At 32.6% G+C, this 20,342-nt stretch overlaps 1 protein-coding gene and 1 long non-coding RNA gene across 10 annotated transcripts; both read right to left on the bottom strand.

Annotated features, from left to right (window-relative positions):
* Positions 1–7,764: 7,764 nt before the first annotated feature.
* On the bottom strand, positions 7,765–14,238 carry LOC147389198 (uncharacterized). Of its 9 annotated transcripts, XR_015170707.1 has the most exons (5): positions 13,338–14,237; positions 10,379–11,311; positions 8,965–9,092; positions 8,723–8,816; positions 7,765–7,978 (listed from the first exon to the last, which is right to left on the bottom strand). It is a non-coding gene; the product is annotated as an uncharacterized LOC147389198 (long non-coding RNA). The 9 variants fall into 9 exon arrangements; XR_015170705.1 differs by having other exon boundaries at positions 8,723–9,092; positions 13,338–14,238; XR_015170703.1 differs by having other exon boundaries at positions 7,765–8,816; positions 13,338–14,236.
* Positions 14,239–15,689: 1,451 nt separating this feature from the next.
* Positions 15,690–18,313, bottom strand: LOC147389197 (class V chitinase CHIT5b-like). The gene is made up of 2 exons (XM_086417506.1): positions 17,085–18,313; positions 15,690–15,897 (listed from the first exon to the last, which is right to left on the bottom strand). The coding sequence occupies exons 1-2, from the start codon at positions 18,193–18,195 to the stop codon at positions 15,872–15,874; spliced, it is 1,137 nt and encodes a 378-aa protein (XP_086273632.1). The 5' UTR covers positions 18,196–18,313; the 3' UTR covers positions 15,690–15,871.
* Between the last annotated feature and the right edge of the window lie 2,029 nt (positions 18,314–20,342).

Below are 20,342 nucleotides of genomic sequence, written 5' to 3'. Positions count from 1 at the left end.
AAGTATTAGTTTTTTATTTTATGATTATCATTGTTTACCACACTTGTAGGACCATTTATCCAGTTTAGGCCAGTCGTTTGACGTGACCGTAAGCAATGGATATATTTTCGATGTGTCAGAACATTTGATTACTGTAGATTATTAGTGATCACTAACTAATTATCTTTGTGATTCCCACTATACAACCTCATTCGTGTACGATCACTTTTACATTACAAGTGTACTGGTAAAGAAAGAGAGAAATAATTATAGATTCCAATTGTAACTCCACTCTCATACGCATCTCATACCATATATGTGCTTGGATGTCCGTACCGTACATCCCAAGATAGTACATCACTCCGGATGATACAATGCATTATTCCTTCAAGCATTTACATGCTCTTTAATAGCTCACAAAATAGCTACATAAATATATTATTTTTCTTTAAAAACAAATAAGAAATTAACATAACAAGATTGAAAATGAATATCCAATTTCCTACCTTGCAAGTGTGGTTACGTAGCCTAAAATAAATAATAGTACGGAAACATAAACTGCGCCTTACAATACAAAAAGTAAATAAACATGCAACCAATATCATTATCCTTAGATATCCATTCACCAACCTATACACAACACAACAAGGTAAAATGTAGACATCACCCCTCGGACGCGATTATTATATTTTACTATTTCATCCATTTTTTCATCTTTTAATATTTTCACTTTTTATCTTTTCGAGCAAAACATCCCTTTCTCAATCTTTCAAATTCATTTTGATTATTCAATTACGTCAAATGGGGTCTCGGCAATGCACGGAACCAAACTGTTAAAACTAGGAAAAACTGGTGGAAGTTTGGTTAAGTGTTAGAAACTCGATTTTTCAAAGTTATTTAAATTGAAAATATATTTTTACAAGTGAAAGTCTTGAGCACAAGATTCGAAATCATGTAATTTTTATATTCTAATTCAAAGTAACGAAAAATATATTTGATTTTGAAAATTTGACAAAAACGTCAAAATTTACGTTATGTTCTTAAAATCAAAAATTGAATTTTGATCTTTTGAAATTTGAAATTTGAAATCATTCCCATTATTCTGAAATGGGGGGTAAAACCTTAATTTTATTAAGAAAAACTTTTAGTAAATGGAAAGTAAAAATTAAAGAAGAAATTTAATTAAATATTTTTAATGAAGTGAATTTGTTTTTATTTTTTTATGTGAACACCTTCATAAGGCAGCAGAAATTTTTAAAATAATTTATGTCAACATTTTGCAAAAACTGATGGGGTCGTGGTCATGAACCTATGGGATTTGGATCGGTAGCAACCAGTGGGACTGTGGTCATGAACTTGTGGAGTCGATTTTTGGACCGGTTTTGTTGTAAACTACGCAAATTTTTGGTTTTTCAACCAAATTTTTAGATTTCGTTAACGATTCTTTGAATCTATTATCTTACCCATGTAAAATTGTTAAAATACAATGAAGACACATCAAATATGAGGGTCTTGGCATGAAGTTAAAATAAACAAAGCAACATTCTACAATTTATAAATCATAACAAATTTTATTAAAAACCTTAAATGCAAATTTTCGAAATCTATGACTACTAATAAGAATTGAGTCTCTTACAAAGATTGTGATTGTCGGACGTGATAGGCTAGCACGAAAATCAAGAATCGAAAGTGGTGGAGCTCGATGTTGAGTGTGTTAGGCTGTAAACGAATTATGGTTTGTGAAGCTTGTCGATGATGGCACACTCATTTTTCTTCTACGATGAAAGATGAATCTAACTCTAACTCGATGAAACCCTCTAACAGAATGCGTCGAAATCCACTCAAACTATAAGAAAATTTTTGGTGGAGAATGGGGAAGAAGAACAAAAATGGACAATCAATGATGGTGAGGTTGTAGATCTTGTCGAAGTCGACAACTTTTTCTTATTCGTTGAGGTTCAACTCAGATTCGTTCACAACAGATCTTGATGAGAATGGGGTTGAAACCCTTGGTGTTAAATCGACTGAGGTTTGAGTCGTGGAAGAGAAGAGAAAATGAAATAAAATAATAGGTTTATTCTCTTATAAAGAGTTGAAGAGGCATTTTGGGAAATTTTCATTTGTTTCTACTTTTGGTCGTAACTTGACTTTTTGGACTCGAAAATTGGTGAATGAGTACTCTATTCTTAATAATTTTTTGTTGCAGAACTAATGGTATGATCGGATTTTTTTAATTCTCTTTCTAACAAAAATTCATTCGTTTAGATCCCCTCTAACTCGAAATTCGAGGATTTTATAATTTTTTCATCTGAAATCAAATTCAAGCGTGCTTACAGGCTAAAGTATGTTTTTTGATCATTTTGAATCTAATGGCAAAGTCAGTTTCTATTAGAAATGAACAGAACCAAATCCAAATAATTTATCCTCAATCCCTCTTTCAGAATTTTCTCAAAATATTACTATTAATTTTCCTTAAGATGTGAGTTAAAACTCGGGTATTACACGTATAATCAAGTGAATCAACGTAGTCAAATCATAGACTCATCATAAAAAAAAAATAAAATAAAAAAGATAGATTCATCTTTTCCTTTCTCTCTCAATTAAAATAAGATATTTATGATAAAATGTGAGAGTTCCATATTTGAAATTGTGATATAATTAGATTTATTACTGAATTCTAGATTTAGAATATGATGACAATGGTGACAATACTTTATGATATTTTTTCTATTACTATTGTCATTGAAGTTTTACTATTGTTATTGATCATGAATGTATTTTTTTCTTGTAAAAATTTAATGTTCTATTTATTTATCTTATATTAATTCTTAGAAAAAGACAGAGATGAGTTCCTACCCGAGCTTTGTGTTTTATGTTTTTTTTTTTTTAAATTTCAAATTTCGATGAAGACACATTAGGGGCGTTGAGATCGTCTTTGACAATTGACTATGTTCTATTTCTTAAGTTGACTTGCTTCTATGATTAAAAGTATATGGGATTTTAGGGAGAATTCTTGATGTTATCTTATGTTTATTAGAATTGTTTTAAACTAATTTATTGAATAAATGTGTTGGATTTTCATTTTAAGGATCTTGGTTATTAATTAATTTAGAAAATGAAGATTAGTGATGTTGATGATTCATTTTAACATGTTTTACAAGAAAGGTTATAGAAATTTCATTTGTTATCAAAATGATATGATTCCATTTGAAAAAATTCTATAACTCGCATACGCATATCCTGATTTCTTTTTTAGATTTTTAAAAATTTTATTATATTTTAAAACAAGTTGTCTTTACTGTCATTGTTAGTGGACATCATAAATGAATAGAAAACAAAACCTATTTTATATCGTCGTAATCCCTGCTTAGACTTCTCCTTTGGTTCTGATTTTTATTTTAGAATTAGGTTTTGGAAGTTAACTTTGACATAAATTTAGCCCCCATACCATTTAAATGATAAGAATATTTATTTCGGATTTTACCGTCCAACCTACTGAATATGACTGTAGGAAATCCATTCTGTACCTTTGTTTTTGTAAAGCCATTTCACTTTCCAAATAATGATTTTAATATACATTTCATATTTTTCTTGAATTGTACATTTCTAATAAGAACTGAAGTGTGTACGAAATTTAAAAGTCACATAATGTGTTGTTAAATCCTAAAATGTATCATAGTACAAAACCTTTGTTCAGTATTTTTATACCAGAAAAATAAATATGTTATTTGGTTTAGCATTTTTTTATTATGGTTATTTTAACCATCTTTTCAAAATTGGGTGTTATATAAAATTTTGATTAAAATTGAGAAAGTTATGAATTTTTTATTGAAGGTGTGTTGAACTGTCCTATGTGAATGTTTCAAGAAATAGATTTAGCTAATGTTTTTTAATTAAATTGAACACATAATTTTTTTTATCAATGTGAGTAAGTAGATTATTTTTAAATCACCCCTACGTTATAGATCACAATTCAAATGGTTGTAACAGATCGGGTTATGGATCTTGAAACTTTGGGTGTGACATTATGCATGAAATCTTTGTCCATTTTTTGGACTATTTTTGTTGGCTCTAAAGGTTGGATTTAATCCTAAAAAGACTTATACCCCTTACTTGTATTCATTTTAAGAGTGAGTGTGTGCAAGGTGCATGCATGGATAGACTCATCAAGAAAAGATCACCTCCTAAGAGGGTTTACTCTCTAGCTCTATTATCATCAAAGAAGATAAAAAATGAGGAACTATTATTCTAAGAAACTTAAAGTGTAAGAAAAGTAAAGAATGTAAAGCATCTGCATTATGTATTTAAATTGCATAGAAATAAATAATGTAAAGTAATCTAATATAATACTCTCGAAGAACTTATTGAGGACTTATTGGGGTAAATTACCTTAAAGAGTGATTACTCTCTCTTTCCAAGCCTCTAACTAAGGAAATGTAAATCTACATCAGAAATCATGAAAGTAGACTAAAATACAGAAAAGTGCTTAAAATAAAGAGAGGGGGTAATAAGAAAAGGGAGAAAATAAAGGGTTTAAACCCACCTTATTCTTCTTCTGCTCTTCGTTCTTCTTCTTATTGGTTTTTTTCTTTATGGATTTTTAGGATAGGTTTGAGAAAATAGGGAGGCTTGAGAAACTAGTGGGATTTGGGCAGAATTTTTGGATCACGAAATGTGCTCCTACATTTGTCTTGGAATGGTCACCTATTTATAGGATTTTGGGGGACTCTTAAGGATAAATTGGTCTTAATTCTTCAAGTTCCCAACAATTTCACTAAAGCCTTCATGAAAAGCATCAATTACACCTTCTAACATTGGTCTTGATGGTATTTATCCTCTTGTTAGGTCTAACCAATCTTGATCATCAATGGGTAAGATTTTAAAAATTCAAAAGTTCTAATTTTTTATAGAGGTTAGAATAGTCTTAAGACCTTGATTTTAAGTCCATTATGAGGGAAATAAACCAAATGGTAGATAATTAGATGATAGGTTTGTGACCTCTTTGGTCACTTCCCTTGGGAAAATCTCTAACAAACTAAAGATAGATTGGTCATTGGATAAAAGTTCTAAAGAGTTATTTATGGTGGATAAAATGTCATTGTCTTTGAAAAGTGGTCAATTTACATAGAATGTCATGGAATCCATTTGATCTTTGAAAAATGTTAGAAGGGTAGAAGAGGGATTTGCCTTTGATGAGTCTCAACAAGCCAAGGTTAGTAAAGGTAATTAACCTTAAGTAGAGACCAAGTAAGACCTTGGGTCAAGATTAGAAAAATGATTAATTTACTGAAAGATCCTATGTGGAAGGAATTATAAAAATTTTAGCATAGGTAAAAATGGAATTAAGAAAGGATTAGAAAATAATTTTTCTTGTAAAAATTCGAGCATACATAGGATTTGGATGTACGTTAAGTACGGCCAAACAAATTAAACCTAAGTATCACTAAAGTCAAGGTTAGAACAGAAATTGGCCTGGCCATATGTACCAAACCGCCAGGCTATTTCTATAATTGGCCGTTTGGTAGGAATGGCCCAACAAAAATCATTTTTTATTATTAAATTTGATTTTCTTGATTGGTTTGATTTTAGTCCACTTGATTGATCGAAATTCTCTCAATACATTCAAACGAGGGTTTTTACACTTGTCATTATGGATGTTTAACTACATGGATAGAAATGAATTAAGAACTAATATGCATGTATGAATGTGCTCTCAATGAGCTTATTAAGAACTCAAAGGAAAGAGGATCACCTTATAGAGGGTATACTCCTTGTTTTACCTTATCCTTGTTAGAATGCTTATACTGCTATGTAATGAACTTGAAACTACGTTATGATACTAAAAATAAAATAAATAAGAGAAGGGGGGGAATGTAATCAAAGGAGAAAACTAAAAATCACAATCCCACCTTGCAAGCTTGTTTTCTTCTTTTTCTTTTTCTTCTTTTTCTTCTTACTCTTTTTTAAAGTCTTTTATGAAAGTTTGAGAAGAGACTTGGGAATAGGGGTGCCAATGGGTACTTATTTAACCGGTTCTGATTCTCTTTTTTTATTGGAACTGATTAAAGCCAGGTCTAAAATGGAACTAAACCGTAACCATTAGGTTCTATCCAATAAGTACCCGCGGATACCTAGAATCGATTTATTTTGTATGTTCCTTCCATACTATAGATGATTTAAGGTATTTTTTTAATATTTAAAAATGTATGTATGTATGTTATATAAAATTCTTCAATTTTTCATATAAATTATCGGATGAAGCTTAAAATGAGTTACTCTTCTAAAAATTTATTATATTTAACTAAGATAAAATTGTATCTTTAGTATAACAAATTATAAATAAGTTAATAATTTTGTTGATAATATATCTAATTTTTTGAACGGACTATTTTTTTATAATGATTTGAAATACTTTTTTTCTCATTCGATTCTTAAGAACCATAATCGATGGGTACCCGTGATTTTTAGCAATTTCAGTTCCATTTATTTTGGAATCGAACCCGAAACCAATAAGAATCAAAACCAAACTAAATATAGTAGCTAGTTTTGAAACAACTTTTAGGGTTAAAAGAGACAAATTCTAAAAACAAAAGGAAATGACATAAGATTTATTTGGCTTCTTTATGGATTTTTCAAGTTTCTAGGAGTAAAAATGAAATTTTGTGAGATTAAGCCCTTAAAGCAAAAGTGGTATTTGATTTTTTTATTAATATCTCCAAAAGTAAGGGGTAGACGAGTGAGAGACAAAAATGTATTTTGAGAGGATAAATAAGAGAGTGATATGATTGGTAAAAGTAGACTTTCATTATTATGTAAATAACCCAAAAAGTAAGGGTAAGTGGAAAGAGGTGAAAAAATTATTTTTAGAAGTATGAATGAGAGAATATCATGTGTAAAGATGATGAGATAGGTATAAAGTAGACATTGGTTCTTTTTTAAATATCTTACAAAACATTGGCAAAGCTATAAATTCAAAATTGACCCTATTAGAGTGTGACAAGCGTCCTCAAAGGTCTAAGTACATATACTTGGTGCCTTTTCACATTTTAAAGGTAAAATGAGAACTTCTCAAAGCTTTTGTCAATTTTACAAGAAATTCTTAGCACTTTTAGGTTGACTTTGCTCTTAAGGGAAGGTAAAATGGACATTTTCTTATGGGGTGTTGAGTTATCAATGGGCTTGGAACATTCTTAAAGATAAGGACACATAAAGAGTTGACAAGTGTCCTTTTTTTTAAAAGAAATGTGTGGACTTATGGGTCAAACTAAAAGATTTTAGGCTTTTATTTTTTTGGACATGGGCCAACTTGCATCCTCATATAAATAAATTAAAATGTTTGAATCAACTCTGAGAACAATATAATCTTTAAATGTTCAAATCTAACTATCAAAATATATTGAAGTCTAAATCGTAACAGTTCGTACAATTTTACCTTTCCAGACTGTGTAGTTGTATTTTCAGGAAAAAAATTTGTAATTTTCAATTAGTTAAATTAAGTAATACACATTTTCACAATTTAAAAGAATATTTGCATTGCCACTACAGTAAAATAGGGCTATAACGACGGCCGTGACCGTCGCTATAGGTACAAAATCCCGTCGCAAAAACATCTAGCGACAGCCAGGGAGGCCGTCGATAGTCGTCGCTAATAGTCCATCGCTAAATGCTATATCGACGGCCAACTATTGTGAAAACGTCGTAAGGTACATGAGTTATAGCGACAGCCTCTTCTGGCCGTCGCTATAGAGTATTTTTTTTTTTTTAAAATTTATTATTTAGCTTCGGTTTTGCCTGTCGCTATAAAAAACTTTTGAAAAAAAAAAAAATTTAATTTTACACCAGCCCCTCATGTATTGCTGAATATTGGAAATACCCCTATATTTTGAAATTGATGACCTTGACCCCTACTATCAGTATTAAAAGACCCAAATGCCCTTCTTATCTTCAACTTTCAAAAATCTAATTGCCAATTCAAATTCTAATCTACAATTTGAAACTCCTGCAATAAGCATTCCAAATGCCAAGATAAGCATTTTCAATTTTGAAAAAAATTCATTTCATCAAATATAAAATATTAATTTGAAAAAAAAATAAAAAATTAGACACAACCCATCAAATATTAGGCAAACCTTTCACGTGATACCAAGCATAAGGATGCCCCTCTCTTTCATTTCATCTTTTGTACAAAAATTCATTTAAACAGAAGCTACGTTGGGGGGTGCATCTTGTAACTTACACAGATTTGATTGCAGGGTTATTCTCACCTTCCAGCAGGGATTAGTTTATCCAGCATGGGGAGGCCGGTTTCTTATGAGCAGGCCATTGCATGGAAGGTTTTGAATGAAGAAAACTCCAATCACTGCTTGGCTTTCATGTTCATGAACTGGTCCTTTGTTTGAAGTAGTAACAATCTTAGATCCTTGTAGTTTTCTCAATGTTATATACTTTTTGCTCAAGACATCATGGTAGTAGGATTGTCCAAATTCCATACTCTTTATGGATGGTTTACTATTTAGAGATGTTGGGGTATTATATTATATTCTTAGTTTTTCATCTGTTAATAGTTGTTTGGTTTGGATGGTTTATGTTATATTCTTCTTATAACCATTTTTTGTGTGCCAATAATTCACTAACCTCTACTTCATGATTCTGCTGGGGCATAATAATGTCTGTTTTGTTGATGCACATTTAATAAAACTTATGTCAGATTTTGATTGTGTTAGATAAAAATTATCATTCATACCTGAACTTGGTGACCAGATGGTGAACCAAGATAAGCATCTCTAGCTTGGCAAGCTCATTTCCAGGACATTGAATGCACCCCATTTTCTCTCAATCTGTTTCAAGTAGAAGTTTACGTGTGACTCTCAACTCAAAGATCTTCTGGACCAAATAGGTTGGTCAGGCGCGCTGCACATGTTTTAAGACTAGAACCATAAACAAAATCAAGTGGTTTCTGAAAAAGGAAATATATTACTAGCTAACCTTGGTACAGACATAAATATAATGAATTTCAGTATGATTTCCTAGAATGTCGTCAGTCGAATCCAATGGCAATGGGTTGGTCAGGTCCCATATTTTTTGCTCTGAGCTTCCCTCAGCAACGAGTTTCTCTGATAGAATTGACAACACTCAGGCAGATTATCCCTGACTTGGGTCCAAAGAACTGCTAGTAGTAGTGGAAGCTCATAAGAGGTTTTGGACATGAGTCACAACTTGGACATATAGAAATGCAAGAACCCAAGAAAGTCCCACAACTTAAAAAATGGGAATTTCAACAATTCTAGGCTTCTAGGTTGCCAAAGTCACTAGATGACAAGAATTTAGTAGAATTTGCATCCCAGCTATAGTGGGAACACAGGATACATATGTCACTTACATAACATTTATATTTGAAAACTGAAGTGTTGTATATGGTTTAAGCACCCATTTGTTGTAACAATGGTATGATTAAAGCAACCAGTAAACAGCAGGCATAACATTCATCGAGAAAACAAGTAAAACATCACATGGAGTGTTCTGAAAGGAAAAGAACTGTCAATTTCTAAGTGAAGCAACAACAAAAAAAACTAGAAGTCTTCACAAGTGTCAACATAAACTTCTATCATGACATCAAATTTCCATGCAAACAATTTGATAAAAAATATGGCACAGATCACCAAATTGAAAAAGTTTGGTCTTGGTCTAAGGTCTCATATATCAAGGACAAACACAATTTCGATTATAGAAATGTAAGAGAAATACAGTTAACTACTACCTTTACCCAAAGAAGACTGCAGATGCAACTAACAAAACAAGAAGAAAGTTTTTCAAGTATATTCAGGCAACATTACTAATTAGTCATCAAGTCATGCAAATAATTGAGCTCATTCAAATATGCCCAATTACATAACAAACTAAGACACTACATAAATACTACAATACCAGCAATCCGGATACCATAGCCACAAGGTTTGAGTTCATATCCACAACTTGCAATAGGTTAAAGAAAATATCCACACATATGAAAGACTTGGGAACCAAAGAATATTTGATATTAATGTTTAACATAACCTCTTTTTTTTTTTTTTTTGGCTTTTCTTAAGTATGAAATAAATTTGGAAAAATTAATACAAGTTTTAATACACAAACTATAAAAATATGTGCCTACAGCTTTCACCAGGTTTTTGCAGCGAAAACTCGATATAATACAGCCCTGCTCAGTTTGAATTTTATAAACAGAAAAAGAATACAAATGGTAAGCAATTTAAAAAAAAGTTTGACATTGTTAAGGACGACACATCTCCACGCACATATGTCAACTCTAGCTATGCATTAGTACTAAATCCTCACGGCCAACCCAATAACAGACCTCAATACTTTCCTCGCTAGAACACCTACAAATGAGAGAGACAATTACCATTTGCAGCTTTAGCATCGATGAGTTTTGCTGCCACACCAGGAGGCCTCTGCCAGCTTCTGTCTAACCCACTGACTTGTAAATGGCATTTGAAAATACATTCTGATAAGCATACAGATCCAAGCACACGTTAACAAAACCCATATATATAAGTTATCTGGTCAGATCCAAGCATAATCAGAGTCTTATATTGGTGGCCTTATTTCAATGGTTGGATTATAACAGCAGAAATTGACAACTTAATCAAATGCCTACTAGTATAGAATTAATTATAACAAGGATTTGATGATGCTATAAACATATATGTAAATATTACAAAAGAGTATGGAATATTCCCCTTTGAAGCACACCATGCCCGTGTTTTTTTCTCAGACACCTGGATTGATCAATGAAAACACACATTACCATGTAAATGAAAAATCAAAAGGAATAATAAACCATTAGAAAATAAAAATACACCGATATTCTCCCATACCACTCTGTTGTTTCCACCATCCACGTCAACCTTGTTTCCCAAAACAACGAACGGGAAATTTTCTGGGTCTGAAGGGCTTGCTTGCAAAAGTCTTGTTTTTTCGTCAGCTTAACTTTTTAATAAAATTGTAGAGATGGATTGTGATGTAGTTGTACAGCTTCTTTTATGGCAAATATACTACACCCCACATATGTGCAAACTTTTAAGTGTTTGTGGAGCTGTAAATATATCTTTTCAAAAATGTCTTACACCTCAATAACTACAATAAAGTTACTAATAAAAGCAAACCACCTTAAGAATTCAAAGCACACCTGAATAAGAAATTCTTCCCTACAGTTGTTCAGATTGTCAAATGACTTCATTACATTAACATCATATACAAGAACACGGCAGTCTGCACAACGGTAGAAAGCAACACCTAGACTTTGGAATCTTTCCTGTCCAGCTGTGTCCCATATCTACCATAAAACAACAATTGACCAAATATTAGTACTTAAAAACTCAACCATTTGAGTGACCATCAGAATTATTAAAGAAATAAGAGGTGGTGCCCAGAGACACATCAAATTCTTTAACTAAAAAATTGGAAATACACACAACTGCAGATTTTATTAAAGGAAACAATGACCCCTGACATAACACATTTACATGTTAACAACTTTAGAATCTAACAATGGCATTGTTGCCAAGCTTAAACAAAATATGGTGTTATCAATAATGCTAAAATCAGGAAGAAGCATTGCCCCTGCAAGGGAGAACTAGTAGGATTGTGAAACAAATGAACTCTTATCTTTCATCATCTTGTGATGGACTGAATATATTAAAATGGAGATGCATTCTATCCTCCTTTCTTGATAAATGCAAAACAAAAATTCCCTTAAAACACCCAAAGAGATTATCCTTCTTGAGCTTGTTTCTATAATACACGTGTTTGGAGAAGTCTTTGATGTGAAACTTAAACATGCTATTTTTAGGAGACAGTCCTCAATTTCTCATCAGATTTCTGTTTTGTTTGCTCTAATGATTGTTATTTTGACTTTATAACATACGAAGAGTTTGGGAAGACTTGGCTGGTTGGAACATGAACACACTTTTTTTTTAATGATGAGTAAATGCAAATTGTATCAAGGTTGGAACCTGAACACTAGATATTTTTAGGACTCCCTTTTTGTTGAAAGTTAAGATAATGTTCCCTGTGGGCTGTCTGATTTGGTGTAAAAGTGTGACATGTATTCAGTAATGTCCTTCCTTATTAGGAAGTGCTAAATAGTGTGGCGGGTGTGATGGTGCTTTCTTCGTTATTACATTTTTTTATAGGTAAGCGGTTGAAGACAATGCTTTAAAGTTTAAACCCTAGGTCTGTGGCACTACAACTCATAGACTTAACCGAGTTACCAAGTTGTGTGATATTGTGTTGGTTGATTTCCTTCTCTATCTTTTGGAGGGACTTCTTCACCTTTGCAAATTACCATTTTTAAGTTGAAAGGGACAAACTATTAGCATCGTCACACTCCATTAAGATGTTTATCAGCTCGACATTTGATGAGATATGTCAATGGAAGTGTCTAGACCTCTACATGATGATTCTTGATTTGGAAAGTAGAAGCCATTAACAACACAGTTTTGGGTCTTTTCTATTCCATTGAGCCTCATGTGAGCAATGGATTATGGAAGTATGAGATACATCACTCAAATATATTCTTTCCAACACACTGCGGCTTGTATATGTTATAATTGTATCAACAAGTTCCACATTTTTCTTAAGGAGACGGTTGTATGTGATTAATTTGCTTCTTTATGAGCATTATGGGATGAGCTTGATTCGTATGTGTGACAATTAGTTCCAATTGTCCCTGTGATGCAGAAGACAAACACAATAGGTTGACAACTCTGCTGGATTGGGTGATGAATATGAGCCTACAAGGCTCATATTCTCAATCATTTGACCATTCCATCCTTCGCTAAAATCTACTCTTACTTCAAGGGGAGATGAGATGAGTAAACATCTATTTCAGAAAGATTTGCTCCTGAAAGTGAACAAATCAAATGTTGAGGTCCAATCTACTGGCATGGTTACCTAACTAGGTAGATTGCGGGCTTGTAGTCCCACGAAGATGTGAGCATGTGCACAAGAAGTAAGATAGAAAACGCAATCCTCTAAACCTATAATTCTCCTTAAACCATCACATTATTAATTTTCTTTCTTCCTAAACTAAGTTTATATCAACACATGAGATTTGCCAATAATAAGATCATAATAAAGGGAAGTTCTTGAAGGATACAACCAACTACGAATATAATTAAGAATTCAGTATGGCTTTTGCACGATAAAAGAAAAGAAAATAAAAAAACATAAATGCTAAATTAAGAGCATAAAATTCTCAAAATTTCAATTAAAGCCATTGGATAAATCATAAAACTTAACAATTTCTCCATAGATATCTAACCTGCAAGGTAAAGAGTCTATCTTCGAACTGTACTTACTTTGACAAGAAATCAGCTCCAATGGTTGCCTTGTAATGATTGCTAAACTTCTTGTTCACAAATCTAAAAACATCTTACCAAGGCAAACAGTACCAAGCAAAATTGAGTATTTTCTTTCTTACATTAACTAAAAGAAATCATCCAAAAACTTCTTCCAATAGATATGGACCGAAGGATACTGATTCATCAAAGAGGCCTTCCCAACCCTGTAGATCACATAGAAATTGTTACTTTTATAGGAAAAAAAAATGAACACTCGATTTCGAATTGAAGAAGAGAAGTACATCTACAGCTACTCTAATTAAGCTTCACTTAGATTATCATTAACAGAACAGGTTAAATTACTCGAAATGTGGAGTTTCTATACAAACTCATCAGATAATAGTTAAATAACAACTAGTGTTTCAAACTAATCTTAGGAGAGGAAGATCTCGATCAATCCGTCTGCTCTGTTTAAAAATCCTAGAAATTCGAGATCGAAGTGATTGAAGATTCAATCAGATCGGACAGTTTAGATGGAAACCTCACACATTTGAGAGATCAAGAGAAAGAGAGAGAGATCGACAAAAAGGCAGAGAGATCTCCTCGACAGAGACAGATCTGTCGAGTATGAGATGAGAGAGAGAGAGAGAGAGATAGAGGCCTCGTTTTCGAGCTTGAGAAAGAGACTGATTTCGATAGAGAAAGAGATCGGCGGAGATGAGAAAGAGAGACTATCTTCGAGTTTCAGACGAGAGAGAGTCTGATTTCGAGTTTGAGATAAGAGACAACGAGAGTGAGTCACTGAGTCAGTGAGACCGCACAAAAAAAAAAGACTCTACAACGACGGCCAAACTTTGGCCGTCATTAAAATTGTTGCGGTAGGTGATTTTTCCTGTAGTGTGCATAGCTGCGAAGTGCACAAAAGTATTTTTCAATGAATTAAACTAATTAAGCCCATTCAATCATGATTCAAAATAAAATTTTAGTGAAAACAAAACCTTACCCACTTTCTTGAAAAATAAACGAAATAACCTGAGAACATAGAAGCCCCCATTTTCACACACCAAAAGTGGTTTTCAACATCAAAATCATGAATTTTATGATGGATAAAAAGAAGATTTTCAAAATGGATGAAATAGAACTAGTGAACTGAGAAATGAATTATCTCTTCCTACCACCTACTACAAATAGGAATAGTCCTAAAGTGGCAAGCCACGAACCTGAATTCAAGCTGAGCAAATCGAGAAACCAAGTAACATATATAAGGATGGACTATTAAAAGTACTATCATCTCTAACGAAACCAATGCTCCATTAATGATATGATTTAATACTAACCATTAAGACAAACCTGATCACCAGAAATCCAGATAACAAAATTACTTCCTAAATGTTTGAAAATCAATCTAACCCACAAAATCGTAACCACATTCATCTATAAATTGAGTGCTACTAGGGCGATTGATTGGGTTAATTAGTTTCATAAATTGTGGAGAAAATTATATACAAAGAAGTACTAGTAAAGCCTTTGCAAAAATTTGGAGGAAAAAAAACACAACAGACCGAACCACTGGAGTTGCTATTAATGAAATAAAGACCAACATTGTCAAATGGTAGGAGGTGCCTAACACTTTCAGAGTCCATAAGAAGATTATTTTGTCATTTTTCGATTTCTAGTAGCTTTCTAACAAGTAACTTATTATTCTCTTATTTGTTGTGACTTTATGTTGCTATTTGACTTATTTTTGCTTGATTTAGTATATTTTTTCGAAGAAGGTTTTCAAAATAAATTACTAAAACGATATTTCCTAAAGTAGTTCATTTTCAAAAACTAATAGTATTTCTCAGTTATCAGATTTCTTATTTGTATGTTGACTCCAATTTTTCATAAATTTCTTTTGAGATTATGGCCTCGTTTGTGAATGCAATGGCATCCCGCAAATGCGCTTATATAAAAGTGTCGTGGAAATGTTACAATTTATTGAAAATATTTATGGCATGTTTTTTGAAAAACAGTTTAATTGAATATTTTGAGAATTATATTTAAATTTTGATCTTTTTAGTCATAAATTTAATATAATATAATAAAGTATTTTAGAGCAAAACACAACTTTTTCTAGTGCGAACTGCTTTCAAGTGAAACGCAACTTTCATTCATATGACTGACTTTCTCGGCAAAATAGCTTTTAAGTTCTGTTTAATTTTAACAAATTAAACTCAAATGTTAAAAGCAGATTTGAGCCTCTTATCAATTTCACTTGTCTTCGGTTTTTAAAAATATCAAAAGCACTTCTACTATGGTAAACTATAATTTGATGGTCAAAAAGTGCTTTCGAGCATAGCTATATAAATTCGCTAAAGAGTAGAATAATATCAAAATCAAAATCATCATCATCATTAATATTTTGGACTCAATCAAGATTGAAATCTCATTAATATCGAACTACAAAGCAACAACCATATTTATTTTCAAGCAATGTGTGGAGGATGGAAACGATCAAGTTTCAGTTGAATAATCAACGATTTTGCCATGGTACACACGAGACACCATCATCAATGAGTACCCCACGCTTCTGATGCTGCACATCAATAATCATAACTGAAATTAGTTACCACTGGAACACTATGGCAATCAAACTGTTACATTCATTATTTTATCATATATTATGGTATTTTACCATTATAAATGGGTAAATAAAGGTTAAAAGAGGTAATATTATGAAGTCATTGGCTCATTGAATAATATAAAAAATTACAAATAATAGTAGTAAAAATAAAGAAATTAAACTCAGAAACAAGAACTTATAATATTCATTGTTAAGCCTTATATCCATGCAATCTTTGAAAACAATTAATGAGTATGTCGTTTGTTGTTATAAATCACAAAAGTATTGTTATCTCAATTATCATTGAAAATCTCAGGTTAGTTAAGAGTCAGTCATATGCGAGTAAGATTATATATTAGAGTTCGATTGTGCCTATGGCATAGGCATTCTCTTTGGGGTTAAGGGGGTAAAAATGAAAAAAAAAATGGAGAGGTTTTATTTTAAAAAATTGAGGTTTACGATAAAAAATAATAAAGTAGGTTAAATACATAAAAGAATAAATTTAGTAAATTTAGAGGGGGTGATGGGCACCTTCTTTGGGGTCCAGGAGGTAAAAACAAGAAGAAAAAAAAATGAAGTTGAAAGAGTATTATTAAAAAATTAAGATTAAAAGGGTAAAAGATGAAAAATAATAAAAAGAGTTAAAGAGGAAATATAATAAAGTTAGAAGGGAAGATAATAAAGTGGGTCCTACAAAAATTATAGTTCGATGTGATGTTTATCCTTCAAAATTGTAATTTAATTAAAGGTTTGTCTCTCACAAAAATATGACAATGTGGGACCGATTGTTGTGGTTTATTATATATGTAATATGTATTAAAATATGATGACTTGTGAGAAAAACATATGATCTTGAATTTGTAAACACAAAAATTACTACGTGAAAAAAAGGAGTAAATTCGATGCCAAGATCCATCAAATTTAACTCTTTTTTGAGTAATACTTGAAAGAATCTTATCAAATTTACTCATTTTTTCACTTATTGATCCAACAATGAAGATTTATATGCGTCCATATTACACTCATCTATGTGGTTGGCATAAAGAGATTTTAGAAGAAATCCTATTAGTAGAAGAAAAATTATTCTAATGGAGTTTTTCTTCATCTAACATTCATAAATAAATTGTTCTTAAAGCAATTAAATCATTAATGAGCATTACCTTTTCTAGAAATCGTCCAATCCTTGTCACCATTGACAGCCCAGAAAAAGTACCCACGAAGATCATGGGACCGAGCGAAATCCATTTTCGTCGTGACCGACGTCTGATCATCGTACCCAATCCAAGTACTCCCAGCATAAGAATAGGTTGACACCGTAGTTGGATCATACACTACATTTGCACTCTCCTTCAAATTAAAATCCACCACTTGGGAGAAAGTCATAGTCCCTTCATCACCTGGGCCCACACCCACTGCTGGTGCTCCAACTCCATGTGATTGAGGGTCCTCAAGCTTCCACGTACGCCCATAGAGTGGCAAACCCATGACCAACTTCTTCGTAGGCACCCCAGCCTTCATCCATGAATTTAATCCATAACTTGTGCTGAGATTGCTCGTAGGATCAAACAAGGCTGCATGGGCACCAGTAAAGGTAGTATCCCATGACCCACGATAGTCAAAGCACATAACGTTGATCCAGTCCAAGTTCTGTGTAATTGAAGCCGCAGGAAAGGACCTTCGAGCACCATAGACAAGGAAATTAACCGAATAATAAACGGCGGCCGTTAGAAGTAGAGGTGGGCGGCCAGTGACCTTAGCCTCATTCTCAATCGCAACACGCCATTCCATTAGTAAGAGGCCGAAGTCATTCATCTGTTTCGTGTCCGTGGGGAACTCCCAATCAAGATCAAGACCATCGAATCCATATTTACGTGCGATTTCGATAGTAGAGTTGATAAAACTTTGGCGTGAAGATGGTTGGGACGACATATTGGAGAAGATGGTGGAATCTGAACCACCTCCACCTATAGAGAAAAGGGTTTTGACAGGAGGATTTTTTCGATGAAGAGTGTCGGTGAAATCTGCAAGCAAAGCGCTTTCAGATTCCGAAACAACTAACTTATATGTGAGAGAATCCGGCATGAGGAAAGCGTACAAGATATGGGTGAAGAGGGATGTGTCTATGGCCTTGGGAGGGAAGTTTTCATTGTCCCATGTAGGCCAGTAAGCTGCTTTGATCAGTGAAGGAGAAGAAGAAGAGACATGATCAGCCGTGACCATTGTCATGAAGACTACAAGAAGAATTAAGAACAAAGATTTGAAGCTTGCCATGACTAAGTAAAAGCTTGGGCAATTTTTGGCTCTGTTAAGATTGTAATGTGTGTGTTTGTGGAAATATATAGAGAAAATTTAAAACTATAGTTAGACTTGGTATTCTATGTGGTTTTGGATGGTTGTGTTTATCCGTCATATAAGTGATGTAAGGTTCTAACAGCTAAATGAGTGGAATTGTGCAAGGTGTGCTAAAGCTGGAGGTTGATGAAAAGTAAAAGAGCATTTAATCTAGAAGTCTTGAATTGTATAAGGGTGTTTATGTAAATGTGCTTTTGGATTTCAAAGGAAAAAAGAGAGATAAAAAAGAAAAAGAAAAGAAGAAGAGCATGTTAGTATTATCCATAACCACCCCCGCACCACCCACCCAATGGGAAAAATTGATAATTATTATATACGACTCCTTGTATGTTGTGAAATTAGTATGATCCTGTTCGATTATTGGTTATTTGATGATGATGGTGTGGCGGAAAAACTCCTAATGACCAATCAAGATTGATAAACTACGAAGATTAAAATAACAAAAAAATAAATAACACAAGAGATTTACGTAATTCGATAAAATTATCTACGTCCACAAATGACGATGATAATTCTTTATTAATAAAAACTGTAAAAATATAATACAATTTTTAAGATTTCTAAACTTAAAATATATATAACATTTTAGGGCAAAACACACATTTTTATGGTCATAAATCAACATTTGGAAATATATCTTCATAGTACGCCATTCGAGATTTTTTGTGCCATAAAAATACTCAAGTTAGGACCATAATATATCTTCTACACCTCCGACTACAAGATACCCAAAAAAAAAAAAAAAACTCAAGTTAAGGCATAAATCAATTGGTTGGAAATATATCTTGAGATTATAAAATTTGAGATTTTCTTGCGCATAGAAAAATTAATCCGAGTTTCACATAATCATAGACTTGCCAATCACAAGATGTCGTGTGTACAATGTGTATTGAGAACATCCCCAAGTTACAAAAACATTCATGTTCAAAAAGTCCTAATACACTTTGTATCTTGCGATTGGTCAATTCATATTTTATGGAATTATGGATTAATTTTTATGCGTCTAAAAGATTTCTCAAAAAATCCTAGTTAGATCATGTGACTTTCTTCTATTCCCTATTCAAACTTTATAAATCAAGTTGACACAAAAGGAAGTTTTTTTTTTTTTTTAATTCTCCAAGGAAAAAAATAATTATTATTAATTTTGTATGTTAATGATGTTGAACAATGTTCAAAGGGAGTTTAATTTTTCGAAGCACAAAGAAGGTATTAGTAATTTGCCTTCTCAATTAGAGGGAATAAGATCAAAATGTCATCAACATTAGTACGAAAGAGTTGAAATGGTAGACATGTGAAGTGGGTTTATATTATATTAATTAGGTACTTATAACTATAATATAAATGGACCCATTATCTTATGACCATCTGTGTGGCTTATGTGATTGTCTTGCATCCCTGCATGTCATTAGCAAACACTAAAATAGTGAAGGAGCAGGTGGAAGCTAAATTAAACAGTAATATTCAATAGTCATTGAGACTTGTATCTTATGAATTCCAACACGGACTAGAATTGCAGGAAAAATTAATAAGCTTAATTGTGACAAAGGGAGTGAAAATACAATATTTTGAAGATAAGAGATTTTTGCATAGAATCGTGATAACCCAACTATCCCATGTGCCATACTCAATCAACTACCCTAACGTAACAAGTTCGGGAACCATAGATCTATGCTCCTCGGGATACATTTATCTTGAGGGAATCATGTATCCTGAGGAGCACAGACCTACGGTTCCCAAACTTGTCACGATTGATAGTCGATTGAGTATGCCACGTGGGATAGTTTAATTATCCCGACTCTTTTGCATAATCCCTAAATGACAAATAATCATTAGGTCATGATAATTTGACTCTCCCAAGTGACAACTCAAAATACTCTCTTGACGTGGCATGTGCTAGAACCGTAGACTTTATGCCTTGGGTTACACAATTTCACATCCCCATAAATCTGTGCAGTTGTGTATCCCAATGAAAGAAAATCTATGATTTTGGTACATGCCACATCAGAAGAGTATTTTTAGTATGTCACGTGAGAGTGTCATATTATCATTACTCATAATCATTCTAT

Source organism: Akebia trifoliata, chromosome 12 (genome assembly GCF_017979445.1).
Source record: "Akebia trifoliata isolate Shusen 1 chromosome 12, ASM1797944v1, whole genome shotgun sequence".
Taxonomy (NCBI): Eukaryota; Viridiplantae; Streptophyta; class Magnoliopsida; order Ranunculales; family Lardizabalaceae; genus Akebia; species Akebia trifoliata.
This window is presented reverse-complemented; position numbering and strand designations above follow the sequence as displayed.